Source organism: Momordica charantia (genome assembly GCF_013281855.1).
Source record: "Momordica charantia cultivar OHB3-1 chromosome 9 unlocalized genomic scaffold, Mcharantia_2.0 BLBB01000009.1, whole genome shotgun sequence".
Taxonomy (NCBI): domain Eukaryota; kingdom Viridiplantae; phylum Streptophyta; class Magnoliopsida; order Cucurbitales; family Cucurbitaceae; genus Momordica; species Momordica charantia.
The window spans coordinates 24221505-24240503 of record NW_028275167.1 but is presented as its reverse complement, the minus strand read 5'-3'; the positions used below and the strand labels follow the sequence as shown (position 1 = coordinate 24240503).

Sequence of the window (18999 nt, the reverse complement as noted above, 5' to 3'; positions counted from 1 at the left end):
GTACCCTCCATTTTTGCTAATCTTTTGGCGATTGTGCAGTTTTTTCAAAATCCATCCCGCTCTCTTCCCATCACTCCAATTCAAATGTCACCAACTTTTTTTTACCCTTTTTTTTAATTTGCAAATTTTCAAACTTTGTTAGATCTGTAGCTAAAAACCCTAACCCACAGCGTCTTTAATCAGATTCTCACTCTCTATCCCTTCCCATTTTGATGCTTTATTGAAAACTTGGACACTGCGCGCGCTAATCCTTTGAACTCGCCCCAAAATTTCCCTCCTTTGAACAAACGATGCCATCATTTTGATTTTCAGACGCGATTCTCTGTGATTTGAACTGGGTTTAAAGCTTATGGATGATCGGTGCGATTCAAGAATCGTTTCTGACCCGTTTTTGTCCACACCCAGATCGAAAACGAAGGTGGGTTCTTTGGAAATTAACTTGTTCTACAGTGTCGAACAGTGAATTTTTTCTTCTTGTCTTTCATTTATGCTTATTTGAATCGGTTTCCCCTGTTTTAGACTTTGGGAGAGAAGAGGAGTAGTGGCGATTTCCAAGAACAGTGTGAGGCTGATCTTAAGAGGATAAAGTTGCGAGATTCTGGATCCATGTGTGGTTCTCAAGGTTGGAATTTTGAATCTGAATTCTGGGTTCTCTTTGAAATCTTTATTAGAGCCTTATAATCTTACAATTCTGATGAGAAAAATGTTTGGTTCTGAACCTTGCTTTGAAGCTTTTGTTGGGTTTTTTTTTTTTTTTTGGTTGTTGCTGGTTTTGTGATTTGCCTTGGAGTGGCTATGGAGCTGTATTATCTCGTATTCTTCTGCTTTGTTTTTTAGTGCCTTTTGTCCTTGCTGAGAGTTCATTTTGAATGGCTTTATAGCCCTTTGTGTTGTTCTATTCTGTTTCCCATCAAGATTGTTTTTTTAATTCTCAAATTGGTGTGGCAGCAATAAGTTTTCATCATGGGAATGGTTTGAAAATGGAAGAAGCTAGTGACGAATGTCGGTTTGGTGAAGAAGAGAGGTCTCGTGCAATTGATGTGCCTAAAAGATTGGATGTTAACTCCTCTCTGGCCGAAATGGCTGGGGCAAATGCATCTGTGGAGGCTGTCCGCCCTACCCTTAGGCCACTGGATCTTAATACTGAAGTTTGTGTGGCTAAAAGTTCAGGTTCTGATAACATGGATTTGGCTAACATTTCTCAGAAACAGCGTGGGCTCAGGGACGACAATGGCACTCGTGTAACTGCAAGAGGAATTGGTTTAGATCTTAATGTAGAGGATGTTTCTAGCTCTATAAACCTGGAAATTGTTCACCCTTTCAAGAACTGCAATGAGTTGAAGTTACGGGATTCCTCTGAATGTGCTAGCTCTACGGGTCCATTGGGAGAAAAAGATCCGCTAAGAATCTGGAAGGAGATGAAGCAAAATGGCTTTCTTTCATCTTCTCATGGAGGCATACCGGCGCCAAAGCAACGTGGGAGGAGAAGTAAAAACGATGCACTAAAGAAAAAGATGGAGATTGCAAAAAGAGAGAAGAAGTTGGAGCTTGCAAAGAAAGAGCAGATTGATCGGTTCACGAAGATTGCTGCTCCAAGTGGTTTGCTTAATGAACTGAATCCGGGGATCATAAACCATGTAAGAAATAGAAAACAGGTCCATTCGATTATTGAGGCGATTGTTAGGTCTGAAAAACAAGAAAACGAAAGCTTAGCTAACAAGCTCCTAACAGAAAAAAGACATGGGACTAAACTAAGCACCAAAAGGGATCTTGAAAGCACTAATGATTCAGACATGAATGTATTTGGTTCTTCTCAAGGATATGGCCCTTCAAATAATTTTTCTGCCAGCAGGCAAAAAAGAGCGTGCTCCTTGACGAGATCTCTGATCACGGAAGTTGAAGGTGTCGATCATGGACAAATCATGTTAGATCGGGCCACTGGTAACAACTATGCTTCACAATCGAATGCTACGAACGACAAAGAAGCTCTTGCTCTGGAGCTGTCATCATCACATGCTGTGTCTGAGAATGCTTGTCCAGTGTCTAATGATGAAGAAGAAAATTTGACCTGTATTTCATCTCTTTCTCTTAAAGGTCAGTTCCTCTAGTATTCCTTATTAGTCTTTAACCGTCTCGAAACATTTCCTATTTCTCTACGTCGTGACGCTTGCGTGGTCGTTATTCAGCTGCTACTGTTGCTTCTCAATGGTTGGAACTAATACAGCAAGACATTAAAGGGCGTCTTTCAGGTAACTTCCTTTCTTCTTTTTGTATTGTTTGTTTGGCTGTTACGAATGAACTCAACATATGTCTTTACGCAGCTCTACGACGTAGTAAAAAGAGAGTTCGAGCTGTAATCTCTACAGAGTTGCCGTTTCTAATATCTAAAGAATTTCCATCTAACGACGAGAATGATCCGTATGTCGCGAAGAGTTCATCTGACGAAACTTCAATTATTTCCTCTGCTGATCTCCATCAAGAAAGATGGACAAAACTGTTTGATCAGATGGATAAAGCTCTTGGTGAAGAAGAGAAACAACTAGTAAGTATATTGCTCGATATCGTTCTGTTTGGTCATGTTTGCTTGCTCGAGAATTCAAGTTTCGCCTCGGAAGATTAAATACAAATTTTCCTTGGGCAATTAGTTCAATTAATAGGCTAAATGTACTATTTGCAAATTGCAATGAACTCTACCTTTGAACCTCAGGAAAGTTGGTTGAACCAAGTAAAAGAAATGCAGCTGCACTGTGATCAGGGGCTGAATCATGTCCAGTCAAGCTCGGCTTTCGGCTCGCAGCAACCGGGAGAAACGCAGAATGACTCGAGGTCTGGCTCCCAAACTTTGTTCCTAGACCGTCTGCCCCTTTACTTCTTTTGCTGTAAAATCATCATCGTCATCATCTCTATCCTTTGATTACGGCTCATTAGACATCTCTATTATCAGAGACTTTCGGTTACTCATGAACAGTAGAAACGCACGCCTGATAATCTTTAGTCAAAGCGTAAGGACGATAATGAAACTTTTAAAGACGCATAAACGAAATTGAAACCAGAGTTAAAAGCATAACTTTAGACGGGTTTGCTTCACATTACAAAACTTGTTAATGTAAATGATGTTGTTTTTGGTTGCAGAACAAGGATAATGAGCAACACAGAGAGAGCATTAGCTGTGGGGGCTGCTGCAGCTTCCATATATTCAACTTGCAATTTCCTCTTCTCAGAGAATGTATCCTGTTTCTGATTTTTTTTTTTTTTTTTGTAAGCCTTAACAATATGCAATTCTGCTGTGGTATAGTGAATAGTTTTCTCCTTTTTTTTTCACTTTTTTTAGTCTTTTAAGGTTGTTCTGAGAAGATTAAAAAAAATGTTGTACTTGTTGAGTTTGTAACCACCAAGAAATCAAGAGGCATTAGTTCTTCAGAGATTTCTGGATATACAGTTTTTTTAACTCTGCACTTTGCTAACCTTTTTTTTTTTTTTTTTTTGGAGAATTTGCATTTTATTGGATGCCCAATTACTAATAAGTTAATGAATATATATATATATATATATATATATCATTTAGTACTTTTTTGTTTGGAGGAATTTTTGCATATTTGTAGCAAAAGAATATTAAAATTTTAACTTTCGAAACTTGAAACCTTTTAATTAAAAATTATTCTAAGAACATTTCAAATGAAAAATAATTTAAAAAATTTCACTATCCAATTAAATTTTCTTTAATAGAAAAATGAAATTTTGTTTAAAAATTTAGGGTTTGTATTTCAACATTATTTCCAACTCTCACCTAAATTATGTGTTACATACAATTCCTTTTAACTCTTATCTTATTAAATTAGTATTTATATTTGCAGAAAAAGAAATAGAACAACTTTCTATATTTTTTCATCTTTGCATATTGTTTTATAATACCGTTCCACTTTTTTCCCTTCCCGAATTTTCTTTATTTATTTTCTTGTTAATTTTTATGGAAAAAAAGTAATCTCTCATGTTGTAACATTTTTCAATTTAGTCCACCATCCATGAATGTTAAAATTGATTGATGATAAACTTATGATTACACGACAGATTTTGAATTGTTATACATTTAGAGAGAGAGAAAAAAGAAAAAAAAAATCAAAATTTCTACAAATTTGAAAAAATTAGAGACCTTCCTCTCTTATATCACCATTTTTCTCCTCTAAATTTCCACCAAATCATTAAATTTTATGTCAAATAAATTTAACATTAATCAATTTTAACATTTAGCATAGTGAATGGACTAAATTAAAAAAACATTGAAACATAAGAGATTAAATTTTTTAAATAATAGGGACTAAATTGAAAAAATTCCAAAATATATATATATATACTAATCGTACCAAAAAGCCTCCAAACCACACACTACCAAAATTCCATTACCAATAAGTTTCAAAATTTAGGTGAGCTCTTTTACTTAAATACAATCCTAATCACTTGATAAAAGAAAACCTCAAGCATTTCTATCTCAAAACTCATTCTTCTACCTCTCTTCAAACCCAACTATGGAAAAATTGTCTTCTTTTAACACATATTTACAACAAAACAACACCTACATATTACTCTCTCTTTTGTGTGTTATAAATACAACATAGTGAGCCTCGAAAAACTAGGCTCGTAATGCATCTTGAACTCGGGTTCCTATAATCTATATTGCAAGGCTAGAGCCAATTCGGCGCGATCTTCCTTGGTATCGGTTTTGATGCTGCATCGTTTGGAACCTTTGCAAGCGAGCGGTACTGCAACTTTACACTCTCTGCATTGTCTAGTGTTTTCACCACATACCTGCAGTGTAACAGAAGTGGATACATTGTTGACCAAGTTATATTAGATCACTAAAGATAGTTTAAATCCTATTCTATAACTTAGAACTTTCTTATTTATGGTCCAACTTTCAAATGTTATATTTTATTCTCCTTTTACTTCCAAATGCTATGGTGTGATACTTCCAATTTGTACACATCTCGACTAATTTTATAGGACAATTGACTAACCCTACTATATTTGATTACCAAAAAGAAACTCGTAGGATATAATTCTAGGTAGTCGGCCATCACGGGTTAAATTGATTCCTTCCAAGTCTTTCAAATGTCATGTTCTAATCCCTAGACTATGTATAGAAAACTATTTAGTCTTTATTGTTAATCTTGTATTCATCATTTAACTCATTTGGAAATCTGTCCTCTAACCTACTACATGACATGCTTCAAACGCTTATCGAATAGAATAGGTACGAAAAGTTCCATGACTTCAAACACTTGTCCCTATAGAATGGAAAGAATTTAAACCTACTGATTATCAGGAAACAATTTATTTCTCCGGGGTATTGGACAAGAATGAGGCAAAAGTATTGAGAATCAGAGAAAAGAATGACAAACCATCCATTCAAGCACTGTGTTGTAACAACAGCCTCACGTCCCACAAAACGCTGTGGTGTCCTCTTGTTCCCCTGATCCATTTTAGTTGATATTAGTTTCAGTATTTGATAATATAGGACTAAATGAGAGTACAGTTTTCTGCTCACCTTGATAATTACCCGATCTGTCACGACAAAAGGAAACTGAACACCTCGACCCCTTGGAGTATCCATGAGAGTCAAATCACCATAACCACCCTTGTCCTACGTTGGCAAACACCGGAATGATTATTGAAAACTTGGAAGCAGTTCCACTATGAGAACATTGTGCACTCTGAAGCGAAAGAGTGACAAAAATGAATGCACAAGTAGAACTTATCACAAGTGAACCAAATGTAGCGTCTTGGTGATAGGGAAGACTAGAAAGAAAGAAGGGAGGAAACTGAAATCTCCTAATGCCAATTACCACCCGCCACATTTGGTTCTAGTATCTCACTATCAGGCTTAAGATGCTAAAGTCCGAGATATAAAGGAAATACCTGCTCAAACCTCTCCCTTCTCCTTTTTGGTGAGCGGTAAAACAGTATTTCTTCTTCCCTGCGGAATGCTTGCACTGCAGCTTGAAGAGCTGAAGATGAAAATACCATAACATGAAATAAAGGATCAAGACAAGTTCCCCATTTCGAAAGTAACCTTTAAATAAAACTATATCAATCTATTCTTCAAACGTCCAGTTTTCTACAAACGGTAATAAAGAGATGGAAAAAATTACTTGAGCAGACAAATTTTACTCACATAAGTTCTGAGCAATAGAGTCTTCAGAAACCGACTGAGAACACGAGTAACAAGATTTCTGGGAAGACATCAAGAGAAATACAGAAACACAATGAGACCAAGATCATCAAAATAATAAACTTGTTAAAATCAATAGAGCAGCCAAATAGCAATGCATATCAAGGTGCACTAGTCGGGTAAAACAAATGCTGCAACAGAAAGCGAGCACCTATCACTGAAATTAAGAAAATGCACGACAAACTCACTAAGACTAAATCTTGTCATCTAGGCAAATTACTTGATTTCCCTCAGCTAAGAGACACGTCTCCAAGTTTTACATATGTACTGAAAAGCACAAGTTCATAAGTTCAATGGTGCCACACATGGAGTCCAATTATTGAAAAGTGATGAACTTGTAGATGCAAACCCCTCTCATGTCAAAATATTAAGAGTTGAAGCAGTGCAGCAGCATATAAGGTAGCAGACTCATTTTTATAGCAAATTTGGTATATTTTTTACAATTCCTGCAAACTATACACTCATATCCTCATATAAATCTCACTGAAACAAGCGGGCATGAAAAAAGGGCACTCGTAATAAAGTACAGAAAGTATGCAAATTCCACTTGACTAATAGCTAGTATTTGATATGGATTTTGCAAAGAACCTCAACCAAGTCTCCAGGATACTTCTAAGTCTCAGTTGGACCCTTCTTCCAATTACAACTACAATACAGGACAGCTTGATGAAGTTCTGCAACTAAATCAGCATGGGTTGCTACAAAGGCCTAGTAAAGTTTCAAATCAAAAGCCAACTTTACAATATGTTGAAGTTTCTATGCTTGCAATCGAAATGAAACATAAGGATACTCGACACTGAACTGTTTCATGCATCTCTTATGTTTTAGCGTGATAAAAGAAAACTGATGAATGGTATAAATGAAAACAAAATTTTAACAGTATAGATGAGCAGTGTTCTTGCCAGTAACTCACTACTCTAAGAACATGTTGTATTCCACCACTACCAAAGGAATGCCCACACGGTAATATCATTGCATCATCCATAAGAGCACCCCTGTTTCCAATCAGAAAAACGAACCTAAGTAAATATATCATCAGAAGATATTGGGATAAGAAATAAGTCAAAAAGTACAATTTTCATTGCAGAATGTGGACCGAAAGAAACGAGAGAATGTAAGAACATATCGTTATCACAAATTGCAAGTAGAAAGTTCATACTTCCACATGGTTTACAAGCTCAACCAAATATATTGGAACACAATGGAAACATTAAGAACTTACGTCACAGGGTCTGCGAGAATTGTTCTCAGAGACTCTCCGGGCTCGCTCGAAATTGAAGCATCCCTTCTCCCATTAAACCCACATCCATTTTCCATACCCAAATCCTTCTGGCCAGAAGCAGACCCCTCAGTGCCTTGCAAATATTGGGAATAATAAGCATCACCATCAGGTTCTGCAATTGTAACCGCATTAGGGTAATTCCCCAACCTTGCCTGAGGATGATTCTCACTCTGCGTTGCTCCTGCGTTACTGGCTGAAGGGCCAACCATTCCATCCTTGACCAACAGGGTTCCACCTAAAAACCCATAAGAAAAGTCAAACAAAACATTCCAAATTGGAGCAGAAGATCCAAACAAGCATTCTATAAATTTTCCTTTTGGGTAATGAAAGTTGAGAGAGTACAAACTTCTTACCAAAAGAAGAATGGTGCTTAGGCTTCCCATTTCCCAATTTGTTCGTCCCATTTTTTAAGCCGCCACTACTCTGATCGTTTCTATCACTGTTGCTGCTGTTGGGGTTGGCCATTTTATTGCACTTATTGACATCATCCATAGATACGAGTCCCTCAACATCATCATCACCATCATCAACCTCATTTTCTTCATCATCATCATCATCATCATCGTCTTCCTCCTCCGATCCTTTCCCACTCCCACTTCTCGCACTCCCATTCCCATTCCAATTCCGGCTGTCACTGAACACACTACGGCGGAAATCCGCGCCCTGGTGCGCGAAGAACCGGTCGCGGTCCACAGGGAAGAGCTTGTCGTCCATGAAACCGCAGAGCTCGCGGGTTTTGGGACCCGGGTCGCCGACTCGGCGCTGCGGCGTGTTGGCGCAATTGAAGGGCATGGCTTCGTCGGAGAAGACGAGCTGGGAGCTGAGCCCATTCATGTCTTCGGAGGACATTATTGGGGGCAGGGTTTGAATTCTGAATTCGTCTTCACGGCGAATCGGCCATGGTTGGTTTTGGAGAGTGGAATTTGAGAGAGAATGAACTCGAAATTGGGAAAATCGAAAAGGGGGAAGTTGAAATTGGGAGTTGGATGAATTTCAGAGAGTGAGGTTCTTGTTATGGTTCTGTGAGAAGGGTCTTCTGGGTTTTGGTCAGATGGCTGTGTTCTTTGGAAGAATACAAACAAAATTGGAAATTGGAAGAAATTTCAGCAACCCCTTTCTCCATTTCTCTCTCTTTTCCATCTTAGAATTTGACTGAGAGATGGTTTGTTCTTACAAGGAAAAAAAAAATGTTAATTTTCAAATTTAATCCCAATGATTGATTTGAGCTAATTTTGATTTTATTTTAATTTCGTCCTTTGGTTTAAAAGTTCTAATTGGATTAAATTTTATAAAATTGTTCCTAAATTATTTTTACCCACTTGAAACTCATATTTTTTTTCTTTATTTTATAATTGGCTTAAACCTTAATATGAGATCGCCTAAAAATAAAAAATTAGCTCGTTACTCCGTAATATAAAACATGTCAACTTGATAGCAATTGGGATTGTTTTCCAAGTTTGACTGAATTATAGTAACCATATTAAAGCTTTAAAATCATGGGAGACCAAATTGATTATATTTTTTCACGAACCAATTATATAATTACATGAAATTCAACTAATAAAACACTTAAATCAAACCATTAATGGGATAAGGATTTCATTTTTAGTTTTCTGTTTTTAAAAATTATACCTACCTACTTCTTTTCAATGTTGTTTATATTTTTTCATCGTTCTGATAAACACATTGGAATTCTAAACTAAATTTCAAAGACAATAATAAGATTTTAAAAACTACTCTTTTTTTAAGTTGACTTTAGATTTTGGGAACATTTCTGAAAAAAAAAATATACATCAAAGCACAGAAACACGTAGTTGGTATTTGAGCTAAAACTCCTCGAAAAACTCTGGATAAAAAAAAAAGTCACTAGAGCAATAGATGATATTATGCATTTGAAATAGCTAAGACTAGTATTTACCCTCATGGTATTCAACTGGCGTTCTACCGTTGAAACAACGGATAATTGTATTTGAACTGGTACAAAAATTGAAGAATTAATAGTGTTTATAATCTAAAATATTGCTTATAAGACAAGGCAGCAATAAATCAAGTTTAAGACAACGGGTGGAAAGGACAAGTAATAGTGCTTATAAGCTAAAATTTCAAAAACATAATAATAATAATATATATATATAGTTATCAAAACTTGCCTAAAACGTTAAACTCACAAATAAGAATATAAAAATCTAGAAACAAAATTAAATAGAAAAAAAAAACTTTCAAATGCTCTAATACCTAAATGTGCCTAAAAATCTCTAACAAAAAAATTGAAAAAAATAATACTCACCAAAATAGTCTCATCCAATAAAAAAAACACTCATAATTAGTCATAAATCTTCGATCGAAAAGAGAGAACGAATCTAATATTTTGTATCGTTACAGTCGCAGGAGCAATTAAAATATAATAAATTAAATGGCCAAGGCGAGTGAAACTTTTCTCTTGTCTCTTTCTTTCCTGTGCTATTTTACTATTATTAGCACGAGTTTTTGCTACTAAAATTTGAATTATACTCCTATTTTTTTGAATTCAAAGTAATGACTTCTGTTTTTTTTCCATATATACTCTTAGGTTCCGTTTACTTACTCTCAATCGTAATGAAAATCAATCGAAATGGAAATGTTATTTCATTGATGTTGTTTACTTGAATATCTGGAATTGAAATCCATCTAGAATCGTAATCAGACATATGTCGATTACCAAAATACCCTTATATATTTATAACTAATATAAAATTACATTAATTAAAAAGAATTTTATGAAATTTTTTATATTGAAAAAAAATAATTACTTATAATAATTTTAGATCTACTTATATTATTTTACTTAATAGTAATAAATTATATATTTTGTATTTATTTAGACTTTATTTGATATTATTATTACATTATTTATTATAATAAACTTTCTTTTACCAATTCAATCTAAAATTAAATAATTTTATAATACAAGAAGAGGAAAAGCGGCAATCGAGCAGTTGAAAAAACAACCATAAAAGAAAGGAAAAAATCGTGAGTCTATATGAGATTGGAATGTTATTTTGCGTGTAATGGAATTATGCATTTTTTTGGGGTGATTCCAAAATTTGGAGTGGATCCCACGTTTTATTCCTATTCATTTATTTTGATAAACATAATCAAATCTAATAAAAATTTTGCTTACGATTCTTTGATTACGATTGCGAGCAAGTAAACGGAACCTTAGTCTCTTACAAACCTAAACATAATTCAATTGGTTTAAGCACCTATTTCCAATCAAGAGGTCGTGAGTTCGAATCTTCATCCTCACCTATTGTACTAAAAAAAATGTTCTTAGCCTCTTAAAGATAAATAATATGTAGTTTGAATCACTATTAAAGGTAAGTAAAGCGTAGTTTGAATCACTCGAGAGAGAAGACTTGCTTCATAATTCATATATGAAAAGTTAAAAATCAAGTGAATAAGCGAAATCCATCCCCAAAATTGCAAGACCAGTTTAATTTACATAATTCATAGAATGGAATAACAAAGATGATGATTACATTAAAATATCAGTACCTAAAAAAATATAAACTACAACTTTTTTTTGTTTGACATGAATACTAACAAACAACTTATGTGGGAAGATTATTTTAAAGTGATTAACATGACTATATATATATATATATATATAAAACATTATCTTATTTTTTAGTTTTTAATATATTAATTTTTTTTTTCAATTTAATCTCTTTCTATCTTTAAATTAACTTATAATAAACTTATATGACTTAATACTTAACTAATTAGTAAAAATTTAGAAGGAGAAAATTTTCTACCTTCCCCATCATCTAAGAAATTGGTAGAAATTTCCTCCTAAAACATGGCATAGAATTTGCATTTTGGCTCAGCTTTTTAGAGGTACAACATCCAACAAAATTGATGTGAAAGTATATAATAGAAGTCATCGAGTTCAAAATAGTGGTCACCTATCTAGGATTTAATATCCTACGTACGATTGTCCCTAAATTGAAGTGCGAGTAAACTAGCCCGAATAATTAAAAAAATCACCAAAAATGAACCATTAACCTAGAATATAAGATCATATATCATTTTCAAAAATTTTGACAAAGGTTCTAACATTCTTCTCCATCCTCAAAAGTTGGTAGCCTCTTTAATTGAAAAATAATCTTCATCTTCACATTCTAATTATTGATTGAGCATCAAGTATTTGTGGAAATTCGAGTTAGTAAATACATCCAAATAAGCAATTGTTAGATTCAATCATCTCATACATAGTCTACAAATTTTTTCAACCTTCTAGGGAAAGATCGAGCATAACTTACAAAATTTCGTACACTAGCAATCGAATCATGCAAAATTTTCAAACCATCATATGGCAATCAAGACCTTCACAATACAAGACAAGTGTAGGACATCTCATATGCAATAATTCACCATATGAAATTATGAACTTCCAAATCTTTACGGAGAAAATCAAATCTTCCATCCAAATGATTGTTATAGATAGTTGAATACATCAACATTTTTTCAATAATATTAACTACAAAGAGTAATAGAAGTCTAGTTAAAATGTTGAGATAAAATTGAAATCTTTTAAAGTTCAAAGATTCTAAGAGTGTGTTAACAAGGCAATGGCAGGAATCAAGAATGTTTTATCATCCCTGTCTCTATTCCTCAAATCATTCTTGGTCTCCACAAAAATTCCTGTTTATACACAATTCTCGTCCCATTTAGGGTAGGGATGTTCATTTACCTCACTTAAAAGAACGCTTGTGGGAACTTGCTCTAGACGGGGTAGAGAATCCTCATTTAGACTTCCTATAAAGCCCGATAATATGTTTTCTGTATCCACCCTCAACTCATATATATATTTATTTAGAAAACTCTAAGGATTTAATTTTTCTCTTTTACTCTTTTACAAGGAGGATTTAACAATGTAAATAGGGATTCATCATTGGAAATTAAACATTTTTTTAGAATTTTCTTTAAAAAGAAATTATTTAGTTGAAAATTCATTTTTAAAAATAACAATAATAAGTGGGGTATTATTCCTGCGAATTCCACTCCAATCCCTTCGAAATTTAGTAGGAAATTTAGCTAGTACGGGAACTTAAATGAACACCTGTAATTCATGTGGGTCTCCGTGATAATTTGTTGTGCTTCTAAAATAGACAAAATACTAAAAAGTTCATGGATTAAATTAGACTAAAATATTATGTTGGTCTTATATTTTTTGTGATCTCTGTACTTTAAAAAAGTATCATTTCGGTCACTTAATTTTATTTTTAATCTCTTTTTTCTATCACAATTTCAACACAACATTACACTCAATATATTTCTTAAAGTGTAACAATGACTTTATATTAAAGAGTTTATGTTATATGTAGAATTGATATTAAAATTTTGCAAATATGAACTAAAATAGTCATTTTTTAAAAGTATAAAGATCAAAATGAAAAATTTGAGAGTATATGGATAAAAATAAACTAAAATTAAAAATAAATAACTAAAATAATATTTTAACCATTAAATTATTAAATTATTAGCTTAACCTCAGTCAAAATCTTATATTCTCTCTCACGTTTTTCTTAATAAAATCCTTCAAAGTATAATATATGCAACACCTCTCTCTCCAATGTCAAAGAATTCCAAAGGCCCATGTGGTTGATAATTGAATTAATTGTATTTAAATGCCTATTGCTACCTAATATTCTAACCTAATCCCATCTTTTTGCATTTACCCAAGAAAATGGCAACAAAACCCTTAATATAGCTGCAAGTGCTGCAACTCATTGCTCAATTCAACCCTCTACTCTATGCCAACAACTGTTTCCCTTTTAAATTTTTAGCTTTTTAGAACCATTTTTCACAAGTTTTTCTTCCATACTCATTAATTTCCATTATTATTGTTGCTCCCTCTACTACAAATATGGAAATTATCATTGAAATAACCAATAAATAGAACGATACTAAATCTTGTTTTGGTCCATAAACACTAAACTTTGCATAAAAACTAGTAATTGCCATTAAAAAAATCTAAATCTGCTTCCCAACCCAACATTTAATCTACATGTGCCTTCAAACATTTTCCCAATATTAAATCATAGGTAGGTGGCTACCATGGTTTAAACTCATTTCCTCTAAATCATTTGCTATTTACATTCGCCTTCATTGACCACTTGGACTATCCCACCACCATAGATACTTATTGATCATGTGAACGAATAGAAGACAAAAAGTTAATGACAAAAACTAAAATAGCAATCTTCTATCCAATGTTTAAGATCTTGAGAACTAGAATATAATAAGCATAAAATTCAGAGAAGATTTGAAGAACAACAGAGAAAAGACAAATGAGTTGAATAGAAAATTGGGAGACAATTAAGACATAGGTGGTGATTAGATATTGAAAAAACACCATTGTTTTATCTTCAATTCCAAGGCAAGGAGTTGTAAATTTCTACAGTCCTTTTTTTTTCATTTTCCTATCAAAACCTGTCTTCTCTCCTGTTTTTACATTATTTTACTCACCAGTTTGGGTTCATTCTTTTGTTTTCAAGTGGGATTGAGAATCTTTTACCTGTGGTCTCTGTATTCCTTCTGACTTTGTTTCTCCATTGTACCTTTTTCCATTTACAAACCCACAATTTTGACAAATGGGGACAAGTCAAACCCTGTCTTTTCCCCAACAGAAAGCTGCCAACAACAGCAAAAGCTGAGTAACAAAGCCAAAAAAGAAAAAAGTTGGCCTTAGAAAGAGAGAGGAGAGAGAGAGTTTAAAAATAAGAGAATCTGCTTAAGTTGCCTCAGATTAGGCCCAGAAAGAAAGCTAAGAAACTAAATAGGAAGATTGGTGAAAGTGAATCCAGTGACTGTTAAAGAACAGAAATTACAGTAACAAAGCAAAGGTACAGATGGTAACTTCATCTAACGGTTTTTCAGTCCATTGGCATCTTCAGATAAGCACACTGGATTCTTTTTTCACCATACAATCCCAGGCGAGTCCCGGTTTAATCTGTGGTTGTGTTGTTGCCTTAGTTTATCCCAAATTCTTCTTGTAATTCAGATGGGCATTTGATCATCTCCAATATCTTGACCATTTCTCTCATGTCGGGCCGATTTGATGGTACATGGGAGGTGCAGATCAAGCCTAGTTTCAACACGGGGATGACCTCTTCAGCAGGGAAATTTCCCCTCAGCTTCCCGTCAATGCATTCTTCAGCCCTTCCTTCTTCCACTGCTGCTCGTACCATGTCGCAGAGGACTGCAACGTCGTCTTCCATGTATTCTACGGGTCTCTTCCCTGTAACTACCTCCAAAATCAAGACTCCAAAGCCATACACGTCACATTTTTCAGTTATCTTCACTGTCCTGCAAGCAAACTCTGGCGCCATGTAACCCAGTGCGCTCTGGATCTTGCTACTCAAAACATAACGGTCTAACATTGGCAGCAATCTTGCTAGACCATAATCTCCCACCTTAGGTTGACCATTGCAATCAATAAGAATGTTGCTGGATTTTATGTTATAGTGGATTGTGTTTGATTGATGCAAGTGAGCCAGGCCTTTCGCTGTGCCGAGAATTATGTCGAACCTCTCGTTCCACGATAGGACATTGTCGTCCGATGCTTCGTGAAGCAGCCTATACAAGCTACCTCCGGAGACAAATTCGTATATAAGGAGCTGTAGCGAGGGAGTCCAATAATAACCTTCGAGTGCCACGAGATTTTGGTGCCTGACTTTCCCAAACTTCTTAACTTCCCTCTCAAAATCCTCTTGAGACTTGACAAGGCTTGAAACTATAAGCTTCTTGATTGCAACCGAGTGTCCGTCCCGCAGAACAGTATGATAAACTGCTCCGAATCCTCCACGCCCGAGCTCACAATCCTTGTTGAGCAGGGCATGTGCTCCTGTGCTGAAGTCGAGTTCTCCTGATAACACCACAAGCTTTCCAGAATTCGCATCAGGACTGGAGGAATGACTGAAATCGTCCCCAATAGATAATGCAAGCGCAGCTGCAGATGAAGACGACATGGGCGACTGAACGCGAAGGTTGAGGATGGTGATCGATATTACACCAATGATGATGAAGGCAGCTGCACCAATGGCAACGAGTGCAGAAATGCTGAGGATGTTTCTATTTCTTCTGTGACCTCCTAGACTTGGAGGCAGGGAATTGGAAGTGGAATCTGAAGTAGAGTTGGGATTAAGAACAATGGGTTTCGGAAGGACAGAAGGGCAAGACTTCTTAACCACAGACCCACATAGGGACGGATTTCCAGCAACGGATGAAGGGGAAATGGTGTTAAAGAATCCACCGCCAGGCAGCTCGCCCTCAAGGTTATTGTGAGAAATATTGAACACAAGAAGGTTTGGAAGATTAGACAATGGCTTTGGAAGGGTTCCATTGAGGTTATTAAAGGATAAGTCAACATTTTGAAGATAAGAGAGTTTTGCTAATGCCATCGGTGTTGGGCCGGTTAAGTTATTGTGTGATATGAACCTGCAAATTTTTGACAAAGATTATAAATGTATCAAAGATATTAGACAAAACTAGAACATATTGCTTCCTTTGTCTACAGAAACATTCAGCTATGAAACCTCCAGATTCTAACCAGCCTTTCAAGTATAAGTACTTCAAAACAAAATAAAAGAAGCGGGCTAATGTTGTAAGATAACTACAATCCAATGTACAGAAGATAAAAGTTTTGATGCTTCTTAAACAAGTAGATATATCAAGCAAATGCCTTGTTATTTTTAGTTTCTCTCCAAATTGCAATGCCGTAAATGGTTTCTGAAACATATCAGTAAGCCTAAAAATAATTAAAAAAAATCCCAAGAAACTAGTTACGGATACGCTCTGAAAATGCATATGAACATTTAAACAATCAAAAGTAGAAAAGTAAACGAGGAAAGGAAGCTTACAAAGTTGTAAGGGAAGAACAGTTCCCAATTGAAGCAGGAATTCCACCCCCTAGAAAGTTTTCATCCAGCTTCAGCTCCATTAGAGACATGGCCCCTCCAATTGCCTCGGGAATGCTCTGGTTCAGCCTATTTCTACTCAAATCAAGAATGCTCAAAGCTTTCAGATCTCCAATAGTCTCTGGAATGGGACCAACAAAAGAATTCCCAGACAGGTTTAGAAACTGCAGCTGGCCTAAATTTCCAATCGCCTGAAGAGTACCCGTGATTGAATTATGACTGTAATCTACGGCCAAAAGGCTTTGGCATTTCGTCACAGACCCCGGAAAGTTACCAGTAAAGCCATTTGAAGAGAGATTCAGTACTTTTAGATATTGAAGGTTCCCCATTGTAGTTGGAATGTGGCCAGAAAAATTGTTCCCAGAGAAGTCCAGAGTCTCCAGGCTCTTCATCTCTCCTATCCACTCTGGAACGTTTCCTTCGAACAAATTCCCGCTTAAAATTAGATTACCACACAAAACAAGTTTCTGCATAGTTTCAGGAAGATTCCCAGAGAAAGAATTCTCACTAAGATCAATAGACCTCAGAAGCAAACAATTCCCAATACCATCAGGAAGCTGCCCAGAAAATCTATTCCTCCTCAAGTTAAGAGTCCGCAGATTATGAAAATTCTCGATTATCTTCGGAATTTCACCCTCCACAGCATTATCAGACAAGTCCAAAGATCGAAGCCCGCTAAAAGACCAAATCCCAGAAGGCAAAGGACCCGAAAACTGATTCGAGGACAAGTTAACTGCAATCAGACTTGTACACGAGCTAAAACTATCAGGAATGTTCCCGGAAAATTTGTTGTTTGCCAAGGAAAGAACTCTCAAAGACCCACATTGACGAAAAACATCCTCCGGAACTGTCCCAGAGAAATTATTCCCGCTCAAATCAATCACCTGTAGATTGTCGACTCGAGCGAAATTAGGGCTAATATTTCCAGTAAGATTGTTTTTCGAGAGCGACAATTTCTGCAGAAACTGCAGCTGGAAAAGCCCCCGACCGAGCCGACCCGAGAGAGAGAAGCCATCAAGGTTGAGCTCGACGACGCGGTTGGATCTGGGACTGCATTTGACGCCGGTCCAGTTGCAGGGGCTATCGTCCTCTTCGTCCCAGGTCGCGAGCTTCTGCTTCGGATCTTGAACAGCGGCTTTAAACACTATCAGGCCCAAAACGTCGTCGTTTAGAGGTAGGTTTAGACATCTTACGCAGAGAGGAGCCAAAACGAACAAGACGAAGAACTCAAGCAGCCATTTCATCTTCAACAATGCTCGCATTGTCCGCTAAATTCGAAGACGAAAACAACACAAGAAAGCCATAGAAGGAAGATACTGAACTAAACACCACAAATTACAGAGACCTCGGATATTTCTCTTGCAAATGACTCAAACCGGCTCAGACTGAGAGTAATTACTCGATTCTAGTTCGCTATATAACATACATACAAGAAAAATCTCCGAGAAAACGAAAAGAACTCCTACGAAGGTCCAGAAATGTTAGAAAACCCAAATCCTACAGTGCAAAGAAAACTAGCCGCATTCACGAATGAAAGGCCATTGGAAAAAAAAATTTCTCGGAGTTGACGAAGATTCTTGAAGAGAAAAAGCAGAAAACCGTTAAAGTGACTCAGTGAGGTCCAGAGACGAACACTTGGAAGGGACTTGTTACAGTTTCAGGAAAGAGAATCCAAGGAGATGAGCGGAGAATTGGTAGAGTAACGTTCGCCGGAACATTCGCCGCCGTCGCCGTCGCCGCCGCCGCCCGCCGGGGTTTGCTCTCTCTCTCTTCTCTCTCTCTCCTCTGTAATTTTTTTCTCTCGCGACAACGGATTTGAGTTTTAATTAAGGGCGACCACGTAGGTAGGTCAAGACAATTAAATAAGTCGTGGGGCACGTGGCTTAGATCCAGGGGATCTGAGTTGGACGCTGACGTGGCATCCTTTCCAGCGGGGACCCCACAGCTGCGAGGTTTTTTAATTTTTATTTTTTAAATTATGGAGTGGAGTGGAGGCTCGAGAATTTTCAAATGGATAGTTCCTGAAAATGAAATTATTATTATTAAAATTAATTTGTGTGTCAGTGTGGAATTTATTAATTGTTTTTAATGAAAAAGATTCTCTCTGTGTTCTTTTTTATTTCCCTGGAAATTTTTATTAATTGAGTACTCTCTCTCTCTCTCTCTTGGCTTGCTTGCATACATTTTTTATATTTTAAATAATTAGAAAATTATAACAAATAGTGTAATCTAATCCTAAATTCATAATGTTATAAATTGTTCCAATTTTGTTGGTGAATGATGCATTGAATTGCGAGTTTAATCTCAAAACTTTTAAATTTGTTTATTTAGAATTTATTAGGCAAGGTTCTTATTTTTTGTTTATTGCTTTCAGTTATTAGAGTTGGATAACTATTTTTATTTTTTCATTTCTCATTTTTAAGAAATATTTCTACAATCGTGTAAACATTTTGAAAATAATAAATTCAAATTTATTATTTCTTGTTCTCGCTTCTATTTTTTAAATATAAATAAAAGTATTGTTTTATCAT

At 35.6% G+C, this 18999-nt stretch overlaps 3 protein-coding genes across 4 annotated transcripts; 1 reads left to right on the top strand and 2 right to left on the bottom strand.

The window, feature by feature from the left end:
* On the top strand, positions 1–3434 carry LOC111015903 (Uncharacterized conserved protein (UCP030365)). The gene is made up of 7 exons (XM_088117719.1): positions 1–418; positions 520–622; positions 949–2094; positions 2187–2249; positions 2322–2542; positions 2708–2826; positions 3133–3434. Exons 1-7 carry the CDS (start codon positions 350–352, stop codon positions 3239–3241), a joined length of 1830 nt encoding a protein of 609 aa, XP_087973845.1. The 5' UTR covers positions 1–349; the 3' UTR covers positions 3242–3434.
* An 886-nt stretch (positions 3435–4320) lies between these two features.
* Positions 4321–8659, bottom strand: LOC111015962 (U-box domain-containing protein 62). Of its 2 annotated transcripts, XM_088118134.1 has the most exons (8): positions 7862–8656; positions 7449–7743; positions 7140–7221; positions 6170–6227; positions 5914–6002; positions 5543–5638; positions 5397–5467; positions 4321–4803 (listed from the first exon to the last, which is right to left on the bottom strand). In XM_088118134.1, the coding sequence occupies exons 1-8, from the start codon at positions 8355–8357 to the stop codon at positions 4680–4682; spliced, it is 1311 nt and encodes a 436-aa protein (XP_087974260.1). In that variant the 5' UTR covers positions 8358–8656; the 3' UTR covers positions 4321–4679. The 2 variants fall into 2 exon arrangements, 1 of the variants encoding a protein (XP_087974260.1); XR_015787444.1 differs by lacking the exon at positions 4321–4803 and having other exon boundaries at positions 5543–5708; positions 7862–8659.
* Positions 8660–14262: 5603 nt separating this feature from the next.
* On the bottom strand, positions 14263–18293 carry LOC111015908 (uncharacterized). The gene is made up of 2 exons (XM_022291094.2): positions 16412–18293; positions 14263–15989 (listed from the first exon to the last, which is right to left on the bottom strand). The coding sequence occupies exons 1-2, from the start codon at positions 17728–17730 to the stop codon at positions 14522–14524; spliced, it is 2787 nt and encodes a 928-aa protein (XP_022146786.1). The 5' UTR covers positions 17731–18293; the 3' UTR covers positions 14263–14521.
* Between the last annotated feature and the right edge of the window lie 706 nt (positions 18294–18999).